The following is a 24,631-nucleotide window of genomic DNA, read 5'->3' as shown; positions in this document are numbered from 1 at the left end:
ATGTATGTAGTGTGTGCCTTTCTTGTTTTACAGCTTTGTTGTTATTATGCTGTTTGTTACTTATGTATGTTAAGTTGCAGCTATTTAAAATAGTTTTGTCAATTTGTTCTGGTCTGAAACAAATTGGCCCTTTAAAACATATCTTTGTCTTTGTGTGTTGTATGTAGAGCTGTCATGTCTGTATTATCATGTTTTGTTTTAAGTCATGTTTTGTTTAGTTTCTGTCTTTTTCACTCCCTTGTCTGGTCACCATAGCAACCATTGGTTTTCGCCTGTCACGTCACGCACCTGTTTCACGTTTTGAGTCACGCACCTGCTTTCACTAATCATGTCCATAGTATTTAAGTTCAGTGTTTTTCAGTTTGTCTGTCTGACGACCTCGCACCCCATATATGCTTCTGCACACCCTTATGATCCTTGCTGCTCCTTTTTCATGCCGGTTCCATGCCAAGTAAGTTTTTGTTTCTCAAGCCACAGTTAATGTTTTGTTTAATTGTTCATAGTTTATTCTCCGCCACTGTGCACGCTTTTTGTTTGATCTTTTTTTTGTATTTATAGTTAATAAATAAATCATGTACCTTGGTTCCCGTCTCGCCCGTGCCAACTTTCCGCTGCATCCCGGAAAAGCAAACAACCAAGATCAAGTCTTGACAAGAGCACATTGCTTAGCAGAGTTCAGTGATGCAAATGCATGTCAACTTGATCAACAGATTGTATTATTCTCCAGTGCAATAACAGTACTAAAATGAAGGCTAAAAGGGCATTAAATGGGGCCTTAAAAAAATAAAAATAAAATATATAAGTAACTAAATAGTTACTTTTCACAGTAACGCATTACTTTTTGGTTTAAGTAACTGAGTTAGTAATTGAGCTACTTTTGAAATAAAGTAGCTAGTAACTGTAACTAGTTACTGGTTTTCAGTAACTAACCCAACACTGTTCCTGAGTGCGGCCAACACTGCTGCTCACTGCACCCCTCACCTCCCAGGGGGTGGAACAAGGGGATGGGTCAAATGCAGAGGGTAATTTCACCACACCTAGTGTGCGTGTGACTATCAGTTGTACTTTAACTTTTTTGCTTTGTGTAAAAATGGTAAAATCGAGGAAGGAAATTAATTAAAAAGGCCAGTTGGAAAAAAAGCCCATGATTGTGTTTTTATTTTAATTTACACAAAATTAGAGGCGTCTTCAATGGGAAACCCGATTAAAACCGCTAACTGGTCTTCTTGTGTCAGCGTGAACACTTCAGTGGTCAGACTTACTGACTTGTTATACGGCGAACATGAATCGCAGCCCTGGTGAGGGTGTATATTTTATTTTATTTTTCATTGATTTGCCTGCAATTTGCCAGCTTTTTAATCCCTGGGAATTGTCCCATATTTGGAAAAGTTGCCAAATTATGGTGTGGGTCGGTGTTGTTGGTTCTTTCCGTGGAGCGTTTGTCGCATGAGGGCTCAGAGGCTGGACTGGGGAGGAGACTAAAAGGCAAGCTGGGGGCTGCAAAAGTCCTCCACTCAGTGGGCGTATGAAGGCTGCAGGAAAGTCGCACAATAAAGCAAAGACAGCAAAGTTTGGTAAGTTGTCTTCTTCTCTACAACTTCTACCTTTTTGTGTGTGACGGACAGTAATCTTGTGTCTGGAAACAACAAAGTCGATTGTGCGTGTGGACTTTTGTGAGAGTGTGAAGTCTTTTGCTGAATGATATATGGGAGCTGACATGTGGTCGTGTGTTTTCACTATGGGGGGGGGGGTCAAATTAATCTCTTGCAGCAATGTGGGGGCGGGGGTGGGGGGTAGACAAATGAGGGTCGATGAGTGCAAAAGAAAAACTATTGAATTATTGCCGGATTAAACTAGTAATTAAACAGCATAAAACTGCCTCATATGTAATATACTTTGTGTGTGTGTGTGTGTGTGTGTGTGTGTGTGTGTGTGTGTGTGTGTGTGTGTGTGTGTGTGTGTGTGTGTGTTGAAAGGGACGGAGGAAGGGGGGTTGGGTGGGAGGGGGTGGCGTGGGGGTGCTGGACTAATAGCTCCCAGATGTGTGCTGTGAAACCATATGGCCTTTGGTGCCACTGTGATGCCCCATTGGAATTTATATATGTGTGTGTGTGTGTGTGTGTGTGTGTGTGTGTGTGTGTGTGTGTGTGTGTGTGTGTGTGTGTGTGTGTGTGTGTGTGTGTGTTCTTGTATTTCTACCTTTCTTGAGCAATCATCAAGGAAAAGTACCTTCCATATGAGGACCGGTGAACAAGTTAGGACTGACATCATGGTCCCAATACAGAAAACCATTGCATCTAATAGAGAATGTCTCATTTGCACCCCTGGTGGTGAAATCTATCAAAATGAGGGTGGTCCCAAAAAGGAGGGATTTTTCAAATTGATCGTGTGTCGGTTTCAAAAGTGCTCCCCCTCTGGTCAGCATATGAAATAACACGTGTGTGTAAGAAATTTGAAATGCGCCCCCTTTGGCCAAAATTAATAAAGAAAATAAAATAAATATGTATATAGAGACATACTGTATTAACTTGAAGTAAAGAATGAAGATTAAAACCCCATCCATCCATTTATTTCAAACAAAAAAATCAAAACAAATTTTTTTTACTAAAAGCAGTCTTTTTCTCTCACAATGTGCTGACTTCTTTCTTGTAAAATTGGGAACAATTTCTCATATTCTTTCTGTTTCTGTAATATTGCAATATTTTCTCGTAAAATGTTTACTTTTTTTTATGTATAATTAGTACTTTTTAATGCAAAATGGTGACTTGTCATAATTTTGCCAAGTAAAATTTCGATTATTATTATAATATTGCCAAAATGTTAAAGTTTTCTTATAAAATTGTGACTTTTGTCGAGTAAAATTACAATTGTTTTCCTAAAATTGCCAAAATTTCAAGCTTTTCTTGTAAAATTGCGACTGTTATTGAGTAAAATTACAACTTTTATCATAATATTGCACAAATGTTCAGTTTTTCTGGTCAAATTTGGACTTGCGTCGAGTAAAATTTAGACTTTTATTATAATAATGCCAAAATTCTAAGATTTCTTGTGAAATTACAACTAATTTTTCCAAACAAGCTGTTTTATACTTGAATAGTATGTATATATTATTATGGTCCCAAATACAGAAAACCATTGCATCTAATAGAGAATGTCTCATTTGCACCCCTGGTGGTGAAATCTATTAAAATGAGGGTGGTCCCAAAAAAGGAGGGATTTTTCAAATTGACTGTGCGTTGGTTTTAAAAGTGCTCTCCCTCTGGCCAACATATGTAATAACAAGTGTGTGTAAGAAATTTAAATGCACCCTCTTTGGCCACAATTAATAAAGAAAATAAACTAAATATGTATATAGAGACATACTGTATTAACTTGAAGTAAATAATGAAGATTAAAACCCCATCCATCCATTTATTTCAAACAAAAAAATCAAAACAAAATTTTTTTTACTAAAAGCAATCTTTTTCTCTCACAATGTGCTGACTTCTTTCTTGTAAAATTGGGAACAATTTCTCATATTCTTTCTGTTTCTGTAATATTGCAATATTTTCTCGTAAAATTATTACTTTTTTATGTAAAATTATTACTTTGTAATGCCAAAGGGTGACATTTGTCATAAAATTCTGACTTTTATCACAATATTGCCAATTTTTTGTGGTTCTTGTAAAATAGTGACATTTTTTGAGTAAAATTATGACTTTTGTCATCATTTTGCCAACTAGAATTCCGATGATTATTATAATATTGCCAACAATTTAAAGTTTTTTTAATAAAATTGTGACTTTTGTCGAGTAAAATTACGACTCTTTTCATAAAATTGACAAAATTTTAAGCTTTCCTTGTAAAATTGGGACTGTTGAGTAAAATTACAACTTTTATCATAATATTGCACAAATGCTCAGTTTTTCTGGTCAAATTTTGACTTGCGTTGAGTAAAATTACGACTTTTATTATAATAATGCCAAAATTCTAAGATTTCTTGTGGAATTACAACTAATTTTTTCAAAACAAGCTTTTTTATACTTGAATAGTATGTATATATTATTATGGTCCCAATACGGAAAACTATTGCATCTAATAGAGAATGTCTCATTTGCACCCCTGGTGGTGAAATCTATCCAAATGAGGGTGGTCCCAAAAAGGAGGGATTTTTCCAATTGACTTTGTGTTGGTTTTAAAAGGGGCTTCACGGTCCTGAGTAGTCTTGGGTTCAATCCCGGGCTCGGGATCTTTCTGTGTGGAGTTTGCATGTCCTCCCCGTGACTGCGTGGGTTCCCTCCAGGTACTCCGGCTTCCTCCCACTTCCAAAGACATGCACCTGGGGATAGGTTGATTGGCAACACGAAATTGGCCCTAGTGTGTGGATGTGAGTGTGAATGTTGTCTGTCTATCTGTGTTGGCCCTGCGATGAGGTGGCGACTTGTCCAGGGTGTACCCCGCCTTCCGCCCGATTGTAGCTGAGATAGGCTCCAGCGCCCCCCGCGACCCCAAAGGGAATAAGCGGTAGAAAATGGATGGATGGATGGATGGTTTTAAAAGTGCTCCCCCACTGGTCAACATATGAAATAACAAGTGTGTGGAAACATTTTGAAGTGCCTGGTCAACATATGTAATAAAGTGTGTGTAAGAAATTGAAATGCACCCCCTTTGGCCACAATTAGTAAAGAAAAGAAAATAAATATGTATATAGAGACATACTGTATTAACTTGAAGTAAATAATGAAGATTAAGACCCCATCCATCCATCCATTTTAAACAAAAAAATTAAACAACAACAAAAATTAACTAAAAGCAGTCTTTTTCTCTCACAATGTGCCGACTTCTTTCGTATAAAATTGGGAACAATTTCTCATATTCTTTCTGTTTCTGTAATATTGCAATATTTTCTCATAAAATAATTACTTTTTTATTGTAAAAATTACTACTTTGTAATGCAAAAGGGTGACATTTGTCATATAAAAATATTTTTTTGTTTGTTTTTTATTTTGTTTTTTATGTCATAAAAAAATACAATCATGTGTGCTTACGGACTGTATCCCTGCAGACTGTATTAATATATATTGATGTATAATGTAGGAACCAGAAATATTAATAACAGAAAGAAGCAACCCATTTGTGTTGGTGCACTAATTGTATGTGTATCTTAGGTTTTTTATGTTGATTTAATAAAAAAATTAAAAAAAAATTATTTTTTTTAAATTTATATTTTATTTCTTGTGCGGCCCGGTACCAATCGATCCATGGACCACTGATATAGAGGATCTTTGACTAACGTTTTGGCAGTTGGCGGCAGGCACTTTAAAACAGCATTGCTCTCCTGTCATAGGAGGATCTTTGACTAGCATTTTTACAGGAGACTCTTAAAAGGCAGCACAGTGCTTATGTCTTATAGAGGATCTTTGACCAACATTTTACTGTATTTACTTAAAAACAAAAAAAGCAGCGCACAGCTGTCTTATAAAGTATCTTTGACTAATGTTTTGGCATTAGGTTTCTCAAAACAGCATTGCTCTCTGCCATATAAAGGATCTTTGCATTTTTGGTCATAGATATTTCTAATGAGCAGTGTTCTTGTAATTGAGAGGATCTTTGACTAACATTTTCAGTAGCCCCTTAAAAACAGATGTCTCCCTTTCTCTAGAGAATCTCTGATTAGTATTTTTGCAGTATTCACTTTAAAAAAGTTTTTTTTTTTTTAAAGCAGCGCACTCCTGTCAGTTTTGATGGCAGTAGGCACCTTGAACAGCATTGCATTCTTGTTCTAAAAGGATCTTTGACTAGCGTTTTTGTACTAGATATTTCTAAATAGCACTGACACAGAGCTCCTGTTATATAGAGAATCTTTGGCAAATATGGTTGGCTCTCTAAAACCGAAAGAGAGCTTCTGTCATATAGAGGATCTTTGAATAATATTTTGGCAAAAGGTATACTTAAAAACAGCAGAACTCTCCTGTTCTATAGAGGATCGTTGACCAGCATTTTTGGTCATAGATATTTCTAAATAGCAGTGTTCTTGTTATTGAGAGAATCTTTGACTAACATTTTCAGTAGCCCCTTAAAAACAGAGATTTTCTGATTAGTATTTTTGCAGTATTCACTCTTTTTTTTTTTTTTAAAGCAGCGGACTCCAGTCATATAGAGGATCTTTGACTAGTTTTGATGGCAGTAGGCACCTTAAAACAGCATCGCATTCTTGTCATATAAGGATCTTTGACTAGCGTTTTTGTAGTAGATATTTCTAAATAGCACTGAGCTCCTGTCATATAGAGAATCTTTGGCAAGTATGGTTGGTGTACGTCCCTAAAATAAAAGAAAGCTTCTGTTGTATAGAGGATTTTTGAATAATATTTTGGCAAAAGGTGTACTTAAAAACAACAGAACTCTCCTGACCTATAGAGGATATTTGAAAAACATTCTCTGTAGATCTTTACAATTAGTAGTGTTCCTGTCAAATAGAAGATCTTTAACTAGCGTTTTTGTAGTAGATATTTCTAAATAGCAGAGGTGGGACCAAGTCATTGTTTTGCAAGTCACAAGTAAGTCTCAAGTCTTTGCCCTCAAGTCCGAGTCAAGTCCCGAGTCAAGACAGGCAAGCCCCGAGTCAAGTCCAAAGTCAAGACTGGAAAGTCTCAAGTCAAGTCCTAAGTCCTGCATTTTGAGTTTCGAGTCCTTTCAAGTCCTTTTAACCACAGACTAATATATTAACACAGATTGTGTATGCTTTTCAAACGCTGTATTTATTTATTAAAACAAGTGCATTTTAAATTGCAGGAAAGAAAATTGTGCTGACATTGCACTTCATAATAGTACTATTAACCAGTCATTTTAAACATTAACTCATTCCTTTACAGAACAAACACATTGAAAAATAAAGTGCAAAAGTACTTATTTGTACAAAAGTGTTAACATTGAAAAAACATGACATATACGTGAACATAACAAAAAAGTTGTACTTTTTATATGTCAGGGCCCTATGCTGCATTGCAATTGCAAAAGACCAAATTAGCCAAGAGTCTGTCAGTCATTTGTGCACGATGGGGGCGTAGTATGATGCCACCATGGCTGAAAACTCGCTCCACTGGAGCACTGGAGGCAGGCACTGCCAAGACTCTCATGGCCACTCGGAACAGTGAAGGAAGAGTCTTCATGTTCAATGCCCAGAACAAAAGGGGGGAGAGAGTTGTTTTGGGTTGGTGCACTACTTGTAAGTGTATCTTGTGTTTTTTATGTTGATTTAATTAAAAAAAGAAAGAAAAAAAAAATTATTTCTTGTGCGGCCCGATACCAATCGATCCACGGACCAGTACCGGGCCGCGGCCCGGTGGTTGGGGACCACTGAGGTAAACCAGGCCCGGCCCTAACCAATCTGGCGCCCTAGGCAAGATTTTAGGTGGCGCCCCCCCTCACAAGAAACCGAATAGCTTTATCTTTGACCTTTTTTTTTTTTTTACTTACAACTATACCTAATATATAAAGGGGTGGACAAGTGATTATTACCTGCAGGGCAAACATTAGCTAACCAGAAGGCAATAACAATGTAAACAAAAAACACCTGCTTAAAAGATCTAATACCTGAGGAATGTAAGGTGGGAGTACAGTAATTACCTAACGTTACATTATTATTTTCCATAACAATTTAGCCCCCTCCACAATATTAACCCGACGTTAAAACAGAACTAGCTATTTATTGATTAGCAATTGCCGAATCATGTAACATTAGCTTAATGCTAACAAGCCAGGTTACTATCACATTCTGTAACAGACAAATAATTTCATGTAGGCTAACGTTACCTACCTGCTACCTCTGTCTTTTCTCGTTTCTACTCCTCTTCTTTTCTCTTTTTTCTTCCTTGGGCACCTGACAGTTTTGGCCGTTTTGACATCTTGTGTTGATTTTTTGATGTGGTGACGTCCAAAAAGAGTCATGATACGGTAAGGGAGAGGGGGGGGGGCGTAATGTTGTAACAAATAATATTTCTATTAAATAGGCTTTACTTTGCATTTTAATTAACGTGGGATTATTTTTTGTATTTAGAAATAATAGTACCAACTTTCTTTCTTTTTTTTTTTTTTCTCCAACATTTGTGGCACTGGCGTGGCGCCCCCTGATGGACGGCGCCCTTAGCATTTGCCTATACGGCCTATGCCACGGGCCGGCCCTGAGGTAAACAACCAACAGTATGTCAGAAAGCTAGCTAAAACGGTACACATATTCATAATATAGTATACATTTTAACTGACCTTTATTTTACTATTTTTGTCTTTTTTTAGGTGACTAAAATACGCGGTGCTGCTGACCGCCGTCTAACGTTACGTGTGATATATTGACTAACGTAACCCTGCTTAAAAAAAAATCACTGAACAAAAAGTATGAATAAGGTAGTGAACTGCAACAGATTCCCGTGTTTGCAATAACGTTATAACGTTAGCAGTGAGTTTACAGCCTCACTGATTTAACTACACAGCAAATAAAAGTCACGTTACTTAGCCAATAAACGTTATCTTACATTCAAAACTTACCGTTCTTTGTGCAACTTCAAATGCCGGACGAAGTTGGAAGTTGTTGCCTCTCCATCAGTAATTTTCGAACCGCATGTGTTGCATACTGCAAACCGTTTTGTGTTGACCACCTCGTAATTTTTAAACCCAAACAAAATTATTTTAGGTATCATTTTTTGTTCACTGGCGTGTGGTTTGGACATGTCTTCTTCGTTGGTTGTCCTGCAATTTGATTGGATGAATGCTGTGTGATGAAAACAAAGTAGATCTAATTTGATTGGCTGTTGTACTGAGACCACACCAGCTGACACACGCAACGCTGATAGACAAGTACACAATGAAAAATACGGAGCGCTCCCGAATAACTTTTTCATCTTTGGGTTTTGGGGAAAGTAGCAAGTCATGTCAAGTCATGTCAATTCAAAAGGCTCAAGTCCAAGTGAAGTCACAAGTCATTGATGTTAAAGACTAAGTCGAGTTGCAAGTCTTTTTACATTTTGTCAAGTCGAGTCTAAAGTCATCAAATTCATGACTCGAGTCTGACTCGAGTCCAAGTCATGTGACTCGAGTCCACACCTCTGCTAAATAGCACTGACACAGAGCTCCTGTCATACAGAGAATCTTTGGCAAGTGTGGTTGGTGTACGTCTCTAAAATCGAAAGAGAGCTTCTTTCATATTGAATATCTTTGAATAATATTTTGGCAAAAGGTATACTTAAAAACAGCAGAACTCTCCTGTGCTATAGACGATCTTTGACCAGCATTTTTGGTCATAGATATTTCTAAATATCAATCAATCAATCAATCAATCTTTATTTATATAGCCCTAAATCACAAGTGTCTCAAAGGGCTGCACAAGCCACAACGACATCCAGGGTACAAATAGCAGTGTTCTTATTATTGAGAGGATATTTGACTAACATTTTCAGTAACCCCTTAAAAACAAATGGCTCCTTTTCTCTAGAGAATCTCTGATTAGTATTTTTGTGGTATTCCCTTTTCTTTTCTTTTTTAAACAGCGCACTCCAGTCATATAGAGGATCTTTGACTAGTTTTGATGGCAGTAGGCACCTTAAAACAGCATTGCAAGGATCTTTGACTAGCGTTTTTGTAGTAGATATTTCTAAATAGCACTGACACAGAGCTCCTTTCATTTAGAGAATTGTCCCTAAAACTGAAAGAGAGCTTCTGTCAAATAGAGGATCTTTGAATAATATTTTGGCAAAAGGTATACTTAAAAACAGCAGAACTCTCCTGTCATATAGAGGATCTTTGAATAACATTCTCTGTACTAGATCTTTACAATTACTAGTGTTCCTGTCAAATAGAAGATCTTTGACTAGCGTGTTTGTCGTAGATATTTCTAAATAGCACTGACACAGAGCTCCTGTCATATAGAGAATCTTTGGCAAGTGTGGTTGGTGTACGTCCCTAAAACCGAAAGAGAGCTTCTGTCATATAGAGGATCTTTGAATAATATTTTTTCAAAAGGTATACTTATAAACAGCAGAACTCTCCTGTCCTATAAAGCAGTGGTCCCCAACCACCGGGCCGTGGCCCGGTACCGGTACCGGTCCGTGGATCGATTGGTACCGGGCCGCAAAAGAAATAAAACAAATATAAAAAAAAAACCTCCCTCCCCCATTTACACTCATTCACACTTGTTCGCACAAAAGTGTTGTTTCTTTCTGTTATTAATATTTCTGGTTCCTACATTATATATCAATATAGATAAATACAGTCAGCAGGGATACACACATGAGCACACATGATGGTATTTTTTATGACAAACCCCCCCTCCCCGGTCCGTGGACAAATTTTCAAGCGTTGACCGGTCCACAGTTACAAAAAGGTTGGGGGCCACTGCTGTAGAGGATCTTTGAAAAACATTCTCTGTAGTAGATCTTAACAATTAATAGAAATCCTGTCAAATAGAAGATCTTTGACTAGTGTTTTTGCGCTTGATCCGTAAAAAAATCTTAGTCAATTTTCTTCCGTCCGTCCCTTTCGAGGGGTATTCACTTTTTTTTTTTTTTTTTTTTTAAGCAGGGCACTCTAGTCATATAGAGCAATGGTCCCCAACCACTGGGCCGTGGCCTGGTCCTGGTCCGTGGATCGATTGGTACCGCACCGCACAAGAATAAAAAAAAATAAAAAATAATAATAGCAATATTTTTTTATTAAATCAACATAAAAAACACAAGATACACTTACAATTAGTGCACCAACCCAAAAAACCTCCTTCCCCCATTTACACTCATTCACACAAATGGGTTGTTTCTATCTGTTATTAATATTTCTGGTTCCTACATTATATATCAATATAGATCAATACAGTCTGCAGGGATACAGTCCGTAAGCACACATGATTGTATTTTTTTATGACAAAAAAACCAAACAAAAAATCCCCCCCACCCCCTTTCGGGGGGTATTCCCTTTTTTTTTTTTTTTTAAAGCAGCGCACTCCAGTCATATAGAGGATCTTTGAATAGTTTTGATGGCAGTAGGTACATTGAAACAGCATTGCATTCTTGTCATATAAGGATCTTTGACTGGCGTTTTTGTATTAGATATTTCTAAATAGCACTGACACAAAGCTCCTGTCATATAGAGAATATTTGGTAAGTGTGGTTGGTGTACGTCTCTAAGACCGAAAGAGAGCTTCTGTCATATAAAGGATCTTTGAATAATAGTTAAAAACAGCAGAACTCTCCTGTCCTAAAGAGGATCTTTGAAAAACATTCTCTGTAGTAGATCTTTACAATTAGTACTGTTCCTGTTAAATAGAAGATCTTTGACTAGTGTTTTTGTGCTTGGTCTGTAAAAACAGCTAAATCCATTTTCTTCCGCTTGTCCCTTTTGGGGGATGGGGGGGCAGAAAGGAAATGAGGGATGTGGAGGCAGACGGCGAGATAAAAGAGCATGAAAAAGTGTCGGGTCCGCCAGGTCTTTTGCTGGAATGCAGCTGAAACTGCACAGAGGAGAAGAAGAAAAATGCAGCGATTGTTCTTCGCAAGCACAAACTTTCCACATTCTTGCTGTCATACTTCATTTTTTCCCCCCTTCTTCTTAGCGGGGGCCAGTAAGGGAGTCTGTGTCAGGGGGTTGAGTTGAGACTTAAACCAGTGAGAGAAACGCAAAGAACACATTCTACTTGTACTCACCTTGGTCTTCTTCTTTCCTGGTGTTCACAGTGAGATCGAGTCACTGACTGACCATGAGAGTCCTCCTCTTCATCTGCATGCCAGGTAATAAACTCCCCGATAAAGAGCCTTCATCCTCACTTTACATTTACGTGTTTGCAAGGTGACCAAAGTATTAAAACAGGCCTTGGCAATTATTTTGACTCGCGGGCCAAATTTAGAGAAAAAAAAGTGTCTGGGGGACGGTATATCTATTTTTAGGAACACTAATACTAAAACCTCACAATAATGTCTGATTGAATGCTAAAAACGTTATAACAGACCGCCTTTAAAAACAGAATGGAATTTTAAATGTTTTTACTGAATGAGGCACCCAGAATGTACATGAAAATAAAGAATATGTGATTTACAATAGTAACTATGAATGATAAAACACTGAATATTGACAACACATGAACGTCACACCCCCTCTCCATCCACATATTTTACAACCAAGCGAAACGCAACAAAAATGCAACAAACAGCAAAACATGAATGCGAAGGGTAAAAAAACCCCCACCTACAATCTGATATATCTTATATATCACTAAGCTTTAGAACTTTGTTGTAAAAATCTCCTTCCGCGTCTGTCCCTGACACCCGCATTTCAGGCTGGCCGCTCTGGAAACACTCTGTGGAAACACTCCCCACCCACACTGCTTGGTGCCTCGTCTGAGCTGCTGTGACGTAGATTACCATAGTAACTACGGTAATTAGATTACCATAGTAACTCATTAGATTACCATAGTAACCAGTATATCATGCAAAAGCACAGATTCCGACCATTGAAATACTTTGTATAGTTCAAGACTTACCGTCATTTGAATACATCACCGCACATCATAATGGCAGCTACAGTTTCCATCTTAAAGATCTAAAAAAATTATTTGGGAATGTCCGGCGGGCCAGATTGAAAAGCTTAACGGGCCGCATGTGGCCCCCGGGAGCCTTAATTTGCCCAGTTCTGGTTTAGAAACAGCTCTCAGTGTGAAGCAGTGCAGTAATATACACATATAAACATATTGTTCAATGAATACTGCACCTCAAAACCGATTATTCATTATTATTTCACTGGCTTCTTTAAGTCTGCTTGTAGACCACCACAATGTACCATAGAAGGTAGCGTCTGGATTTTCCTTAAATCATCCGAATAAGCGAGTATTGAAAGCACAGTTACCGTATTTTTTGGACTATAAGGCGTACTTACTTTCACTTTCTCAAAACTCCACAGTGCGCCTTGTAACCCGGTGCGCCTAATGTACGGAATAATTCTGGTTGTGCTTTCCGACCTCAAAGCTATTTTATTTGGTACATGTTGAAATGATAAGTGTGACCAGTAGATGGCAGTCACACATAAGAGATACATGTAGACTGCAATATGATGGCAATATGACTCAAGTAAACAACACCAAAATGTTATATGTTCCATTGAAAATATAGAACATTACACATGGCGCTCAAAAATGTATCAAAATGTTTTAGTACGACTTTGGTAAAGTATGAAGCCGCACGGCTTGATGGATTGTACTGTGCTTCAACATACGAGTATTATTATGGTGTGTGTATAAGGTAAGACATATTATCTGGCGTTTTGTTTCACAATATTATGCAAAAGAAACTTCTCTTACCTTCTGGTACTTGCTGATCTGTATTTGGGATCTGCATAAGTCTTGAAAAATTGCGCGCATCTGCCTTTGTAGTCCGTGGTGACCGCGTAGTCGATAAGCTTCTTCTTTTTCTCTATCTTCTTGTTATGGGACATTCATCCACACTTATATCTGTCAGTAAACTCACCATGAAAGCGCTAAAACATACCAGTGTAGTGAGTTGACATTATTTACTCAAGGAACTTTAGTTATTTGAGAGTTCCGGTCGGACGTATTTTTCACGGGACACATTTCCGGTGTTGTTGTTTCCGGATGAGAAGATGCTGCTCCGTTATTGATTTAAGTAAAGTCTGAATGTCATTAAAACAGTTAGCTCCATCTTTTGACACTTCTTCCACTCCCGTCCTTGCACGCTACACCGCTACAACAAAGATGACAGGGAGAAGACGCTGTCAAAGGTGGGCTAAGTAAATAAGACCGCCCACAAAACGGCGCATCGGGAAGCGACTGTCAGAAAGCGGCTTGAAGATGATCTGTAAAACATCATCTATGCAACATTTTGGCCAAATAACCACCATTACATGTTATGTAGACCACAAGGAAGTGTTTTACATTTAGAAAAAAATACAAATAATTAGAGATGTCCGATAATATCGGCAGTCCGATATTATCGGCCAACAAATGCTTTTAAATGTAATATCGGAAATGATCGGTATTGGTTTAAAAATTATCGGTATCAGTTTCAAAAAGTAAAATTTATGACTTTTTAAAACGCCGCTGTGTACACGGACGTAGGGAGAAGTACAGAGCGCCAATAAACCTTAAAGGCACTGCCTTTGCGTGCCGGCCCAGTCACATAATATATATGGCTTTTCACACACACACAAGTGAATGATATAACATACTTGGTCAACAGCCATACAGGTCACACTGAGGGTGGCCGTATAAACAACTTTAACACTGTTACAAATATGTGCCACACTGTGAACCCACACAAGGTGTTTCGGGCACGTCCGACCGGTAGGAGGCCACGGGGAAGACCCAGGACACGCTGGGAAGACTATCTCTCCCGGCTGGCCTGGGAACGCCTCGGGATCCCCCGGGAGGAGCTGGACGAAGTGGCTGGGGAGAGGGAAGTCTGGGCTTCCCTGCTTAAGCTGCTGCCCCCGCGACCCGATCTCGGATAAGCGGAAGAAGATGGATGGATGGATGGACTGTGAACCCACACCAAACAAGAATGACAAACACATTTCGGGAGAACATCCGCACCGTAACACAACATAAACACAACAGAACAAATACCCAGAACCCCTTACAGCACTAACTCTTTCGGGATGCTACAATATACACCCCCGATACCCCCCCAACCCCGCCCACCTCAACCTCCTCATAGTTTCTCTCAGGGAGAGCATGTCCCAAATTCCAAGCTGCTGTTTTGAGGCATGTTAAAAAAAATAATGCAGTTTGTGACTTCAATAATAAATATGGCAGTGCCATGTTGGCATTTTTTTCCATAACTTGAGTTGATTTATTTTGGAAAACCTTGTTACATTGTTTAATGCATCCAGCGGGGCATCACGACAAAATTAGGCATAATAATGTGTTAATTCCACAACTGTATATATCGGTATCGGTTGATATTGGAATCGGTAATTAAGAGTTGGACAATATCGGATATCGGCAAAAAAGCCATTATCGGGCATCTCTAATAATAATATGACTCCTTTAATGCGCCCTATAATCCGGTGCGCCTTTTGTATGAAAATAAACCTGAATAGACCCGCTCATCGGTAGTGCGCCTTATAATCCGGTGCACCCTACGGTCACGAAAATATGGTACTATTGTTGTGCCACCTAGTGGCGGCTTGATGAATTGCAATTTTTAACAGGTTGAACTACGGTGGTCGACGGGGACAAATGCGCCGCAACGTCCAAACTTATGGAAATAAAACAATTTGCAAATGCGTATCTCAATCTGTGTGTGTGTGTGTGTGTAATCACAATCACGTGTTCTAATTTTTGTGTCTGTATTTAGATGTGTGTGTGTGTGATATTTAGATGTGTGTGTGTGTGTGTGTGTGTGTGTGTGCATGCGTGTGTGTGTACAATTATACTTTCACACAAACGCTGAAATAATCTAAAACCCCAAAAAATTGACAGAATCCAAAATACATGCAAAAAAATGCAACAAATGCCTAAAACACACACGCACACACAAACACGCAAACGCACGCGCACACCCACACACACACACATCCAAACAAACATACGAGATAAATGCTGCAAAACGGAATTTAGCCAGGCTGGAAATTAATTTCCTTTTTTCTTTTGAATAAAAATCCTGTTTTAAATATTAACCCTAATGTCACTGATGTGTGTGAGTGACAGGAAGAAAAGCTGTTTGGTGCCACCTGTTTGTTTGCACGTGTAAATATCTAAATCCGACTTAACGTATGGAAAAATTGAGGAGGTTGATATAATAAGTACATTAAAGATGCTAAAAGTGATACATACATGCTATTTATGCTAAGCTAAGTGAACTAAACAGCCACATCTTAGCTTTGTGTTGTAACAAAGCAAATTAGTGTAATAATAAACATCTCAATAATAATGAAGTATTTGATTTTTATGCAGAGGGTCATTAAAAAACGGAGCAGCAAAAGGATATAAAAGTGAACGACTAATTCAAAGTGCTTATTATTATTCATTCATGTTTCTGTCATCAACAGTTGTGCTCGCCCAGGCTCAGTACCAGGACCCCTTTCCTTTCCTGCGTGAGTGCAATAGGCAGAGAATCATTAACGACATTTTTACATGCATTAAAGATGTGACTCTTTAACCTCTAATTCTTCTTCTCCAGGGGACTATGAGCCAGATTATTTCACAGGTAAAACACATTTAGGTTTATGCATGTACTTTACTGTGATTTTTAAAAAACTTAAAAAATAAAATTAAAAAAAAGGCTCAAATCTCTCCAAAGGTGCCTTCTCGTCACCTTTGTGTTATTTATAAACTTATTTATTATATATATATATATATATATATATATATATATATATACAGTACAGGCCAAAAGTTTGGACACACCTTCTCGTCATTCAATGCGTTTTCTTTATTTTCATGACTATTTACATTGTACATTGTCACTGAAGGCATCATAACTATGAATGAACACATGTGGAGTTATGTGCTTAACAAAAAAAGGTAAAATAACTGAAAACATGTTTTACAATCTAGTTTCTTCAAAATAGCCACCCTTTGCTCTGATTACTTTTTCACACACTCTTGGCATTCTCTCGATGAGCTTCAAGCACACCTGTGAAGTGAAAACCATTTCTTGAAGCTCATTGACAGACTGAAAATAAAATATCAATTCGCACTCTTTAAACTGGTATAGTTACACTTGTTACACTAAAAATAAGTTGTAAACTATTATACATATTAGTGTATAACCACCACATTTATACATTTTCTTTTATCTTAATTGAAACCAATGAGTTGAATGATGAACATTATCACATAATTTATTCAGAAAATATAAATAACGACAAATACATTTTTAACTGCAACATGCAAGTGTAAAAAAACAACAACATTATGATTTGTACATTTTCAGAATGTGCTTGTTCTATTTTTAAACAAAGAAAACAATCTCAAGTTGTCTTTATTTAGTTATCGTGCCGTGATTTTACCAGTCCGGCCCACTTAGGAGTATATTTTTCTCCATGTGGCCCCCGATCTAAAATGAGTTTGACATCCCTGTATTAGAGTTACCTTATAGACATTTTTTTTTTCATTTGAAAATCATTACATCCGTTTTACATAAAAGCAAAGCAGTTTTTTTCAGTGTTTTCTTCCCTTACTGTACCCAAAATTACCTTAAAAACAAGGTAAGTACAAACATTATGTAACCCCCCTTAAGTTATCAAGATCAATATTTTTCAACTTTTTCAACGTACATTGTGCTTTTTCACTTTTTTTTCCCCTACTTTTGCTGATGTTTTTTTGTTTTACTGTTAACTATTGTATTTTCAGAAGGCCGGAAAAAAATAAGCTGCGGGCCTCACTTTGGATACCCCTGTTAGGATTGGCCCGATACCTGATACCAATACCAACCTTCTTATTTCATTATAGCACAGGTGTCAAACTCAAGGCCCGGGCGCCACATCTGGCTCGCCTCATTATTCTCTGTGGCCCGCCATTGCCTGGAAAGAATGTGCATCTACTGTATTTCATCTTTATTGATTAATGTATCTACATTTTGATCAATCTAAATGCAGCTCTTAACTCAATATTACTTGATGCAACAAGCTAGAGTAGGAAAATAATTTACACAGCCCCATTCCTGGGTGGATCTCGGATGAGAGGAAGAGGAAGGGGTTAATCATTTTGCAATGCAGTGTGCTGAAAATGAGGGAAAGCTCCACTCTACATAGCAACTGTGGTCAAAGTTGGAATGGCGGCTAAAGTGGATAGTGCACTCCCGCAATTTGTCACGTTTCATGTGTCAGGTAAATCAAATAGTGCCTTCTCAATTCCGTTCCTACTATATTTCTTGCCTTTGTGTCATTCCAACCCTTTTTCTTTCTTAATTCTACACAAGCTGAAATGAAGTTGTCACTTTGACTTTTGATTCCAAAGCAGGTTTTTCATTAGTTTGTTGGTAAACAACGATAATAATAAAAGGTTTCTTATTGTATCCCATTGGGTTGAGTTTTTTCTTGCCCTGATGTGGGATCTGAGCCGAGGATGTCGTTGTGGCTTGTGCAGCCTTTTGAGACATTTGTGATTAAGGGCTATATAAATAAACTTTGATTGATTGATTGAACAAAATGGAAACAGTGTAATATTATCATGATGCGGCCCTCTAAGGGCTTTGGTATCTGTGATGCGGCCCACGATGAAAATGAGTTTGACGCCCTGGCCTTATAGGAATAGATTTGTAGGCATGTGCTTTGTTTACACCTAATCAAATAAGATCTAGTGTGAGTGTCAATCAAAAGTGAGCATTATTAGAAAATGGTGTGAGAACAAATGTCCTCTGTAGTGGACATTTGTCTTTGGTCAGTTGCTTTTGGCAGATTCACACGTTTAAAAAAAAAAAAATAGCCCTGTTGCGTGAAACCCAAATGTCCACTGCAGAGGACACTGGTTCTTAGAAGGGTATAACCTGATTGACCCTCACAATATTAGTAATAACAATACAGTCATGCTAATAGCATCAAAACCGAGTATTATTATCTTTGTAAAAACTGAATTGGACTTTTCCAGAGTCTGAGAATCCAGATTCTCTTCCCGGAACCTTCCAGCAGCAGGTTCACATTGACCCTGTGATTCGTCCAGAAAAAACAAGTAGGTCCGCTCAACTTCCCTCCAGCTATTACTTTTTTTCTTCTGTTGTTTCCATCTGGATAATGTATCTAAATTTTTTTTTACATCAGACCTCAACTTGGAGCCGGAGCCCACGGAGCCCGGTCCTCTCGGTAAGGAGCGTATGGAGACACCAGGACGGAGGCGATGAAGTAGAAATGATGGAGTGGAAATGTGTGTGTTGCAGATTGCAGAGAGGAGCAGTATCCCTGCACCAGACTCTATTCTGTGCACAAACCATGCAAGCAGTGCCTCAACAGTCTGTGCTTCTACAGGTAGGTTGCACCTGGAAACACTCAAGTGATGTCCTCATCATCTACTTGCTGTTTATGAGCCACAAATCCCATCTGGACATAATAAAGCAATTTGGCCGCAAGGTTCTCACTAAGTACTTACATACGAGCAGACTGGTAGAAGTATTTGTTCCCTGAAAAACAGTCTATAAACAACAGCTCGTCTTTTAGATTTACACACGCACAAACCAATAGCTTATCAAGCGAGGCAGAGCTTTTCTTCCAGTCACTCACACACACCAGTGATTGTGACACAGAGATCGTCTGTAAAATAAAACTTTCTAAAAAGTTGTTCCTAGTGGTGTCCACTTTTTTACTTCTGATACAATATCAATATTGGAGCCTTGAGTATTGGCCGATACCGATATTGATCCGATATGAACACGGATCATATACATACTTTTAATATTTAATAGTGTGGAATGTAAGAAAAGGCTTAATCAAGTGAAATTAGTCAAAGAACTATGTTAGGTATGAACAACAATAACATATTTATTATTAACCTGCTCGAATGGATTTATGCTGTCTTTAAATTGAAGTGGAATTTATTTTTATTTTTTTGGTGACACCGAGTTGTCAAAGTAATTCCTCAAGTTAAGCTCATGACGCAGTTAGCTGATTGATGCAGACCCGTTTGTTACTGGGTACTTTCTAATACACTTCTGCCTTGGAGACTTTGTATGTGTAATTATTTGATACTTGTTTATGTTGACAAATGTGCTGGTTGCTCAATGAAAGACATGTATTACATGTATCTAGCTTGTGTGCTATTGTGTGCTTAGCTGTTGTTTAGCTGCTAGCTCATAGTAGCCTATAGCCTACCATGTTTACATTTTTTAAATGATTGGACTAAAATACAATAAAAGACCAGTTAGCTGAATGATGCAGACCCGTTTGTTACTGGGTACAATCTAACACTCTTCTGCCTTGGAGACTCTGTGTGTGTAAATAATATACAACTATAATTATTTGATACTTGTTTATGTTGACAAATGTGCTGTTTTAGACTGCAATATTGTTCAATGAAAGATATTTGTTACATGTGTCTAACTTGTGTGCTTAGCTGTTGTGTAGCTGCTAGCTCCAAGTAGCCTATAGCCTACCATGTTCACCTTCTGTAAATGACTGGACTAAAATACAAAAAAAGACCAACCTTGTGTGATTATTGGAATATATTTAGAAGTAAACGGGCTGTATTGGAGCTTATATCGAAGATTTTGGATGCAAGCTGATATCATTCAATACTTGTTTTACATCTGATATCTGACAGATATCAGATATCAATTTCAGATCAGGACACCCCTATTTGTTTATACTGACAAATGTTGTGTGCTTAGCTGTTGTGTAGCTACTAGCTCCTAATAGTAATATTGGATTGGGACACCCCTAGTTGTTAGCAAACAACACTGAAGTGAAAACATATAAATGGTCCTGAAAAAGGGGTTGTCTTCTATTTATGTTACTAGAGTGGAACTCGTTTAAGTCGAGGCCCTTTGGACCGGCTGACTGAGGTCCACATAAGCAAAAGCCTTTGCTTGCACATTGATGTTATAATTTATACGTATGCGCAAATCTTCGTTGCGGTGGCTAACAATTTTTTTTAGAAATTGGTACCATTTTGTTAGTTGCTGTGGTAGAATACAGCTAAATACTGCCGTGCTTTTATTTTTAAACTTTATTTGCACTGAACAGGAAGTCACTGTGTTCATGTTTTACTGCTGTGTAATGAGACAGTAGTTTGTGTTGCTGCTTAGCGATACCGATTAAGTAAACCAGAGGTTTCAAAGTCGTTTTCACTAAGGGCCACATCGCAGTTATATTTGGCCCCAGAGGGCCGCTTCTAGCAGTGAATACTATTATTACACAATGCATTTTATTAGTATATTATTTAAAAACTAAAATGTAAAAGAAATATGGTATAATATTATTATAATATATAATATAATATATAATATAATTTCACCTCACAATTTGGGGGTATATTACTGTAAATGAAAAAACAGTTTTGCTGTTTTTATGGTAAAAAAAAAAAAAAAAAAAAGACAGCTCAATTGCCAGAATTTTACTGTAAAATTTACATTAAGTTTTTTTTACTGTCAATAAAAAAACTGTAATTTTACAGTAAAATTTTGGCACATGAGCTGTCTGTTTTTTACCGCACATCAACAACTGTAGATTTTTCGGTGTATTACTGTAAATGCCAAAACGGCACCACAGTTTATTACAGTAAAAAAAGCAGGTTGCTTTTCCATTTAGAGAAAAATGCTGTAAAAACCACAGTAAATTTCACAATTTTACCATGAAATCTATTGCTACTTTTACATTGCACCATTTGATGGATAACTTGCTTTGAAATCGTTATTATTAGTATTTATTTCTAATTAAAACATGGTTTGAATGTTTGATAATACATTTTTGCATAATTAGACAATATTTAAGTTAACATTTGCGACTACATGGAGTACATATATTTTTAAAGAAATAATACATTTAGTAAGAAGTTACAGTACTTTATTGATACATATTATTTGCAGGCTTTCGAGAGCCAAATAAAATGAAGTGGCGGGCCACATCTGGCCCCCGGGCCTTGAGTTTGACACCTGTGAAGTAGACAATAATACAACACACAAACAGACAATTTGGCTTCTACATTTGATGTGGACAAAAGCTTGCATTTCGATACTTGATAAGTTGTTCTACAGTAAGGCATTTTCACTTTTTAAAGACCTCATTTGATACTTTAATGTTGGTCAAAATATGTCAAGTAAAAGAAATAATAAAAAGGCTACATTTTTGCAGGATGCAGAATAACATCAACAACCATAATAATAATAATAATGACAACATATACACACACTGGACACTTTATTAGGAACAGTTTAATAAAACGTACTATCGTTTAGTCTGATATACAGGTTATATATACATTCCACGTTATTTATACTATTATTTTATTATTGAGGGGATGTTTTCACTATTTATTTTACAGAATAAGCTTAACAAAAACTCACTTCACTGTACTACTGTTTTTCAATACAATGTTTGTACATCGTTTTTTAAATGACATACCAGTACAATATATGTATTTCTTGTATTACATTGAATAACTTTTAACTTTTATTTGTATTTATTATTACCATTGTCTTTCTTTGCTGGTCTGTTTTGACTCCTTGTAATGATACTTATAATAATAATGATAACAATATCCTCATCATGCTTACATAAACACAACAAACGTGAGGCTAGAAGCCATCAGGCTGCGTTAAAGCGAGTACAGAGTGTGACTCAACGCTTGTGATTTAGACTTTTGCCTTTTCGTTTGTTTACTGTTGTTGAAATTACAAAGTGTACTTTCCACCATATAAAAAAAAAAAAAAAAGCTTGACGCAACAATTGTTTTTGTGGTCATTTTAGCTAATTGCATGAACATCACTTCTAAAACAATGACACATAAGAACAGCTAGTGCACATAATGTGGTTAATTTCTAAGAGGAAAATGCAGGACAAATGTCATGTGCAAAATATACATTAGTCATTTATGATGGTGTACACTTTGGTCATGAATGCTGTGTTTTTTAAAATGAATATAATAATTGCTTTATGGCTTCACCTTGTTGTGTTGCAGTTTGAGACGGGTGTACGTCATCAACAGGGAGGTGTGTGTGAGGACCGTGTGTGCTCACGAGGAGCTGCTCAGGGGTGAGTTCAACACAATCCTGACATCCTGCAGTGTTTCTGCATCAGAGTTGTAACAGCAAAGCTGACATTAATTCATGCAGTACACAACCCAACCAACAGGTGGCGCTCTGCTACGATTACAAAAACGCTAAAGAAACCCTTAGGGAAATTTTGTGCCGGATACATTTTTTTCGCTATAAACTCTGGCTGTGTTGAAGTAATATCATTAGTGTAATTTTACAATTTGAGGATATTCATTTCTAAAATGTTTTTAGAATTGTCATCTCTATTCCTTTAAATAACGTTAAAAAGGCAACACTACACAGAAACCGACACATTTGTTTCTTGCAACCGAAAATGTCCCGTTGATAATGCTTGTTTGACTACTTTTATTCAACTAACGTTTAACTAATGTTAATATTTTAATTTGGACTACTGGCTTTAAAATAAAACAAACCAATATTTGTCCACCAGGTGGCACTACTTTTTTCCCATTTAAAGCATGCAACAAAATTGACAACTTTTGCCATTTTCTGAAACTGAAATGGTTAAAAAAAAAAAGACATGTGTGTACTTTTATTTGAGCTTTTTTTCAATTAAAAAACTGGAAAGCTTTAAAGAGTTAAAATTCTTAAAATATGATGATTCCTCGCATATTGTAGGCTAATGTAGTTATGTGAGACTGACTTGCTTAAAGTAGGAAAAGTTAATTTACGGTATAATATAATATCTTTACAAATGTTTTAAGTAAGCTTGTTTTTATTATTCATTGTCAAAATATTGTATTACTTATTAAAATACCCACACAAACATATTATATATTATAAAAACGGTGGTCCTGTAAACATGCCTAACCTTAAAAAGTTAAAAACATCAAAAATAACTTTTGCTAAGTCTGTTTCAGGCTGAAAAAGTTTTGAAAGAATCACTGCGAATATGGAAAAACGCATCAAAAATATTGTGGACATTTTTGGGAAGCGGACATTTTTTGTCCTTAGCATGGCATGGGTAATTTACACATCTGTGAAGGCGCCATTAATGCTGAAAGGTACATACAGGTTTTGGAGCAACATATGTTGACATCCAAGCAACGTTTATCATGGACGCCCCTGCTTATTTCAGCAAGACAATGCCAAGCCACGTGTTACAACAGCGTGGCTTCATAGTAAAAGAGTGCGGGTACTAGACTGGCCTGTAGTCCAGACCTGTCTACCATTGAAAATGTGTGGCGCAATATAGAGCCTAAAATACCACAACTTAGGCCCGTTTTTATTATAAACACGGTGGTCTTATAAACATGCCGGACCTTAAAAAGTTAAAAACATAAAATATAATTTTTGATAAGTCTGTTTCAGGCTGAAAACGTTTTGAAAGATTCACCGTGAATATGGAAAAAAGCATCAAAAATATTGTAGACATTTTTTGTCCTTAGGATTCTGGCATGTGAGTTGTTTTTGGTGGCGTTAAGTCAAGCCCATAATGTGTTCTTTGACCGCATTCAGCGGACCTGTGTCGGGACCAGTTCTCCCGCTGTGGCGTGGCGGCGGTGAGTGGCCACTGTGGGTCGGTGGGAGGAAGCTGCGGGAAGAGCTGCGGCGGCGGGTGCTGATGCTGCCGTTGACGATGATGTCCTACAACGTCTTGTACTTGTACATGTATGAGCCCGTGTGTATGTTTGACTATACTACAAAGAAACGTGATGATTGTACAAACCAATGGTGCTATAAACCATCACACTGGTGCTGTGTATTACAGGCCCCCCACTTTGTCACCCTATTAAATGGCTTTGTATTTGTACTGTACTTGTACTATGGTGTCCTTTTCCAAAAAGCAGAAGATAAAGAAGCTTTTTCTACCAAAATGCTTTGATCAGCGCTACTACTGCTTTGTTAAAGTGTTCACTATGAAGACGGAGGTAATAATAAAGTTTTTGTTTTTACTGAAACTTTGTTTTTAATGCACCTGGTCTGCCAGAGAATAAGACGACATAGCAGCTAAATTA

The 24,631-nt window shown here is 37.3% G+C and overlaps 1 protein-coding gene across 3 annotated transcripts; it reads left to right on the top strand.

The window, feature by feature from the left end:
• The first annotated feature begins 377 nt into the window (after positions 1 to 377).
• On the top strand, positions 378 to 24,574 carry mfap2 (microfibril associated protein 2). 3 transcript variants are annotated; one of them, XM_061932411.2, is made up of 9 exons: positions 378 to 451; positions 11,694 to 11,747; positions 16,018 to 16,062; positions 16,149 to 16,175; positions 18,560 to 18,640; positions 18,730 to 18,771; positions 18,846 to 18,933; positions 22,577 to 22,650; positions 24,132 to 24,574. In XM_061932411.2, exons 2-9 carry the CDS (start codon positions 11,717 to 11,719, stop codon positions 24,236 to 24,238), a joined length of 495 nt encoding a protein of 164 aa, XP_061788395.1. In that variant the 5' UTR covers positions 378 to 451; positions 11,694 to 11,716; the 3' UTR covers positions 24,239 to 24,574. The 3 variants fall into 3 exon arrangements, with proteins under 3 accessions (XP_061788395.1, XP_061788394.1, XP_072768745.1); XM_061932410.2 differs by lacking the exon at positions 378 to 451 and adding an exon at positions 1,362 to 1,574; XM_072912644.1 differs by lacking the exon at positions 378 to 451 and having other exon boundaries at positions 11,638 to 11,747.
• Positions 24,575 to 24,631: the final 57 nt, after the last annotated feature.

This window comes from Nerophis lumbriciformis, linkage group LG38 (genome assembly GCF_033978685.3).
Source record: "Nerophis lumbriciformis linkage group LG38, RoL_Nlum_v2.1, whole genome shotgun sequence".
Lineage (NCBI taxonomy): Eukaryota > Metazoa > Chordata > Actinopteri > Syngnathiformes > Syngnathidae > Nerophis > Nerophis lumbriciformis.
This window is presented reverse-complemented; position numbering and strand designations above follow the sequence as displayed.

What these genes read in the sequence shown, in the direction of transcription:
- mfap2 (XM_061932411.2), top strand. Translation starts at nt 11,717, where the DNA reads ATGAGAGTCCTCCTCTTCATCTGCATGCCAG. An exon ending in CCTCTTCATCTGCATGCCAG is followed by an intron (nt 11,748 to 16,017) that starts GTAATAAACTCC and finishes TGTCATCAACAG; the next exon opens with TTGTGCTCGCCCAGGCTCAG. An exon ending in CACGGAGCCCGGTCCTCTCG is followed by an intron (nt 18,772 to 18,845) that starts GTAAGGAGCGTA and finishes TGTGTGTTGCAG; the next exon opens with ATTGCAGAGAGGAGCAGTAT.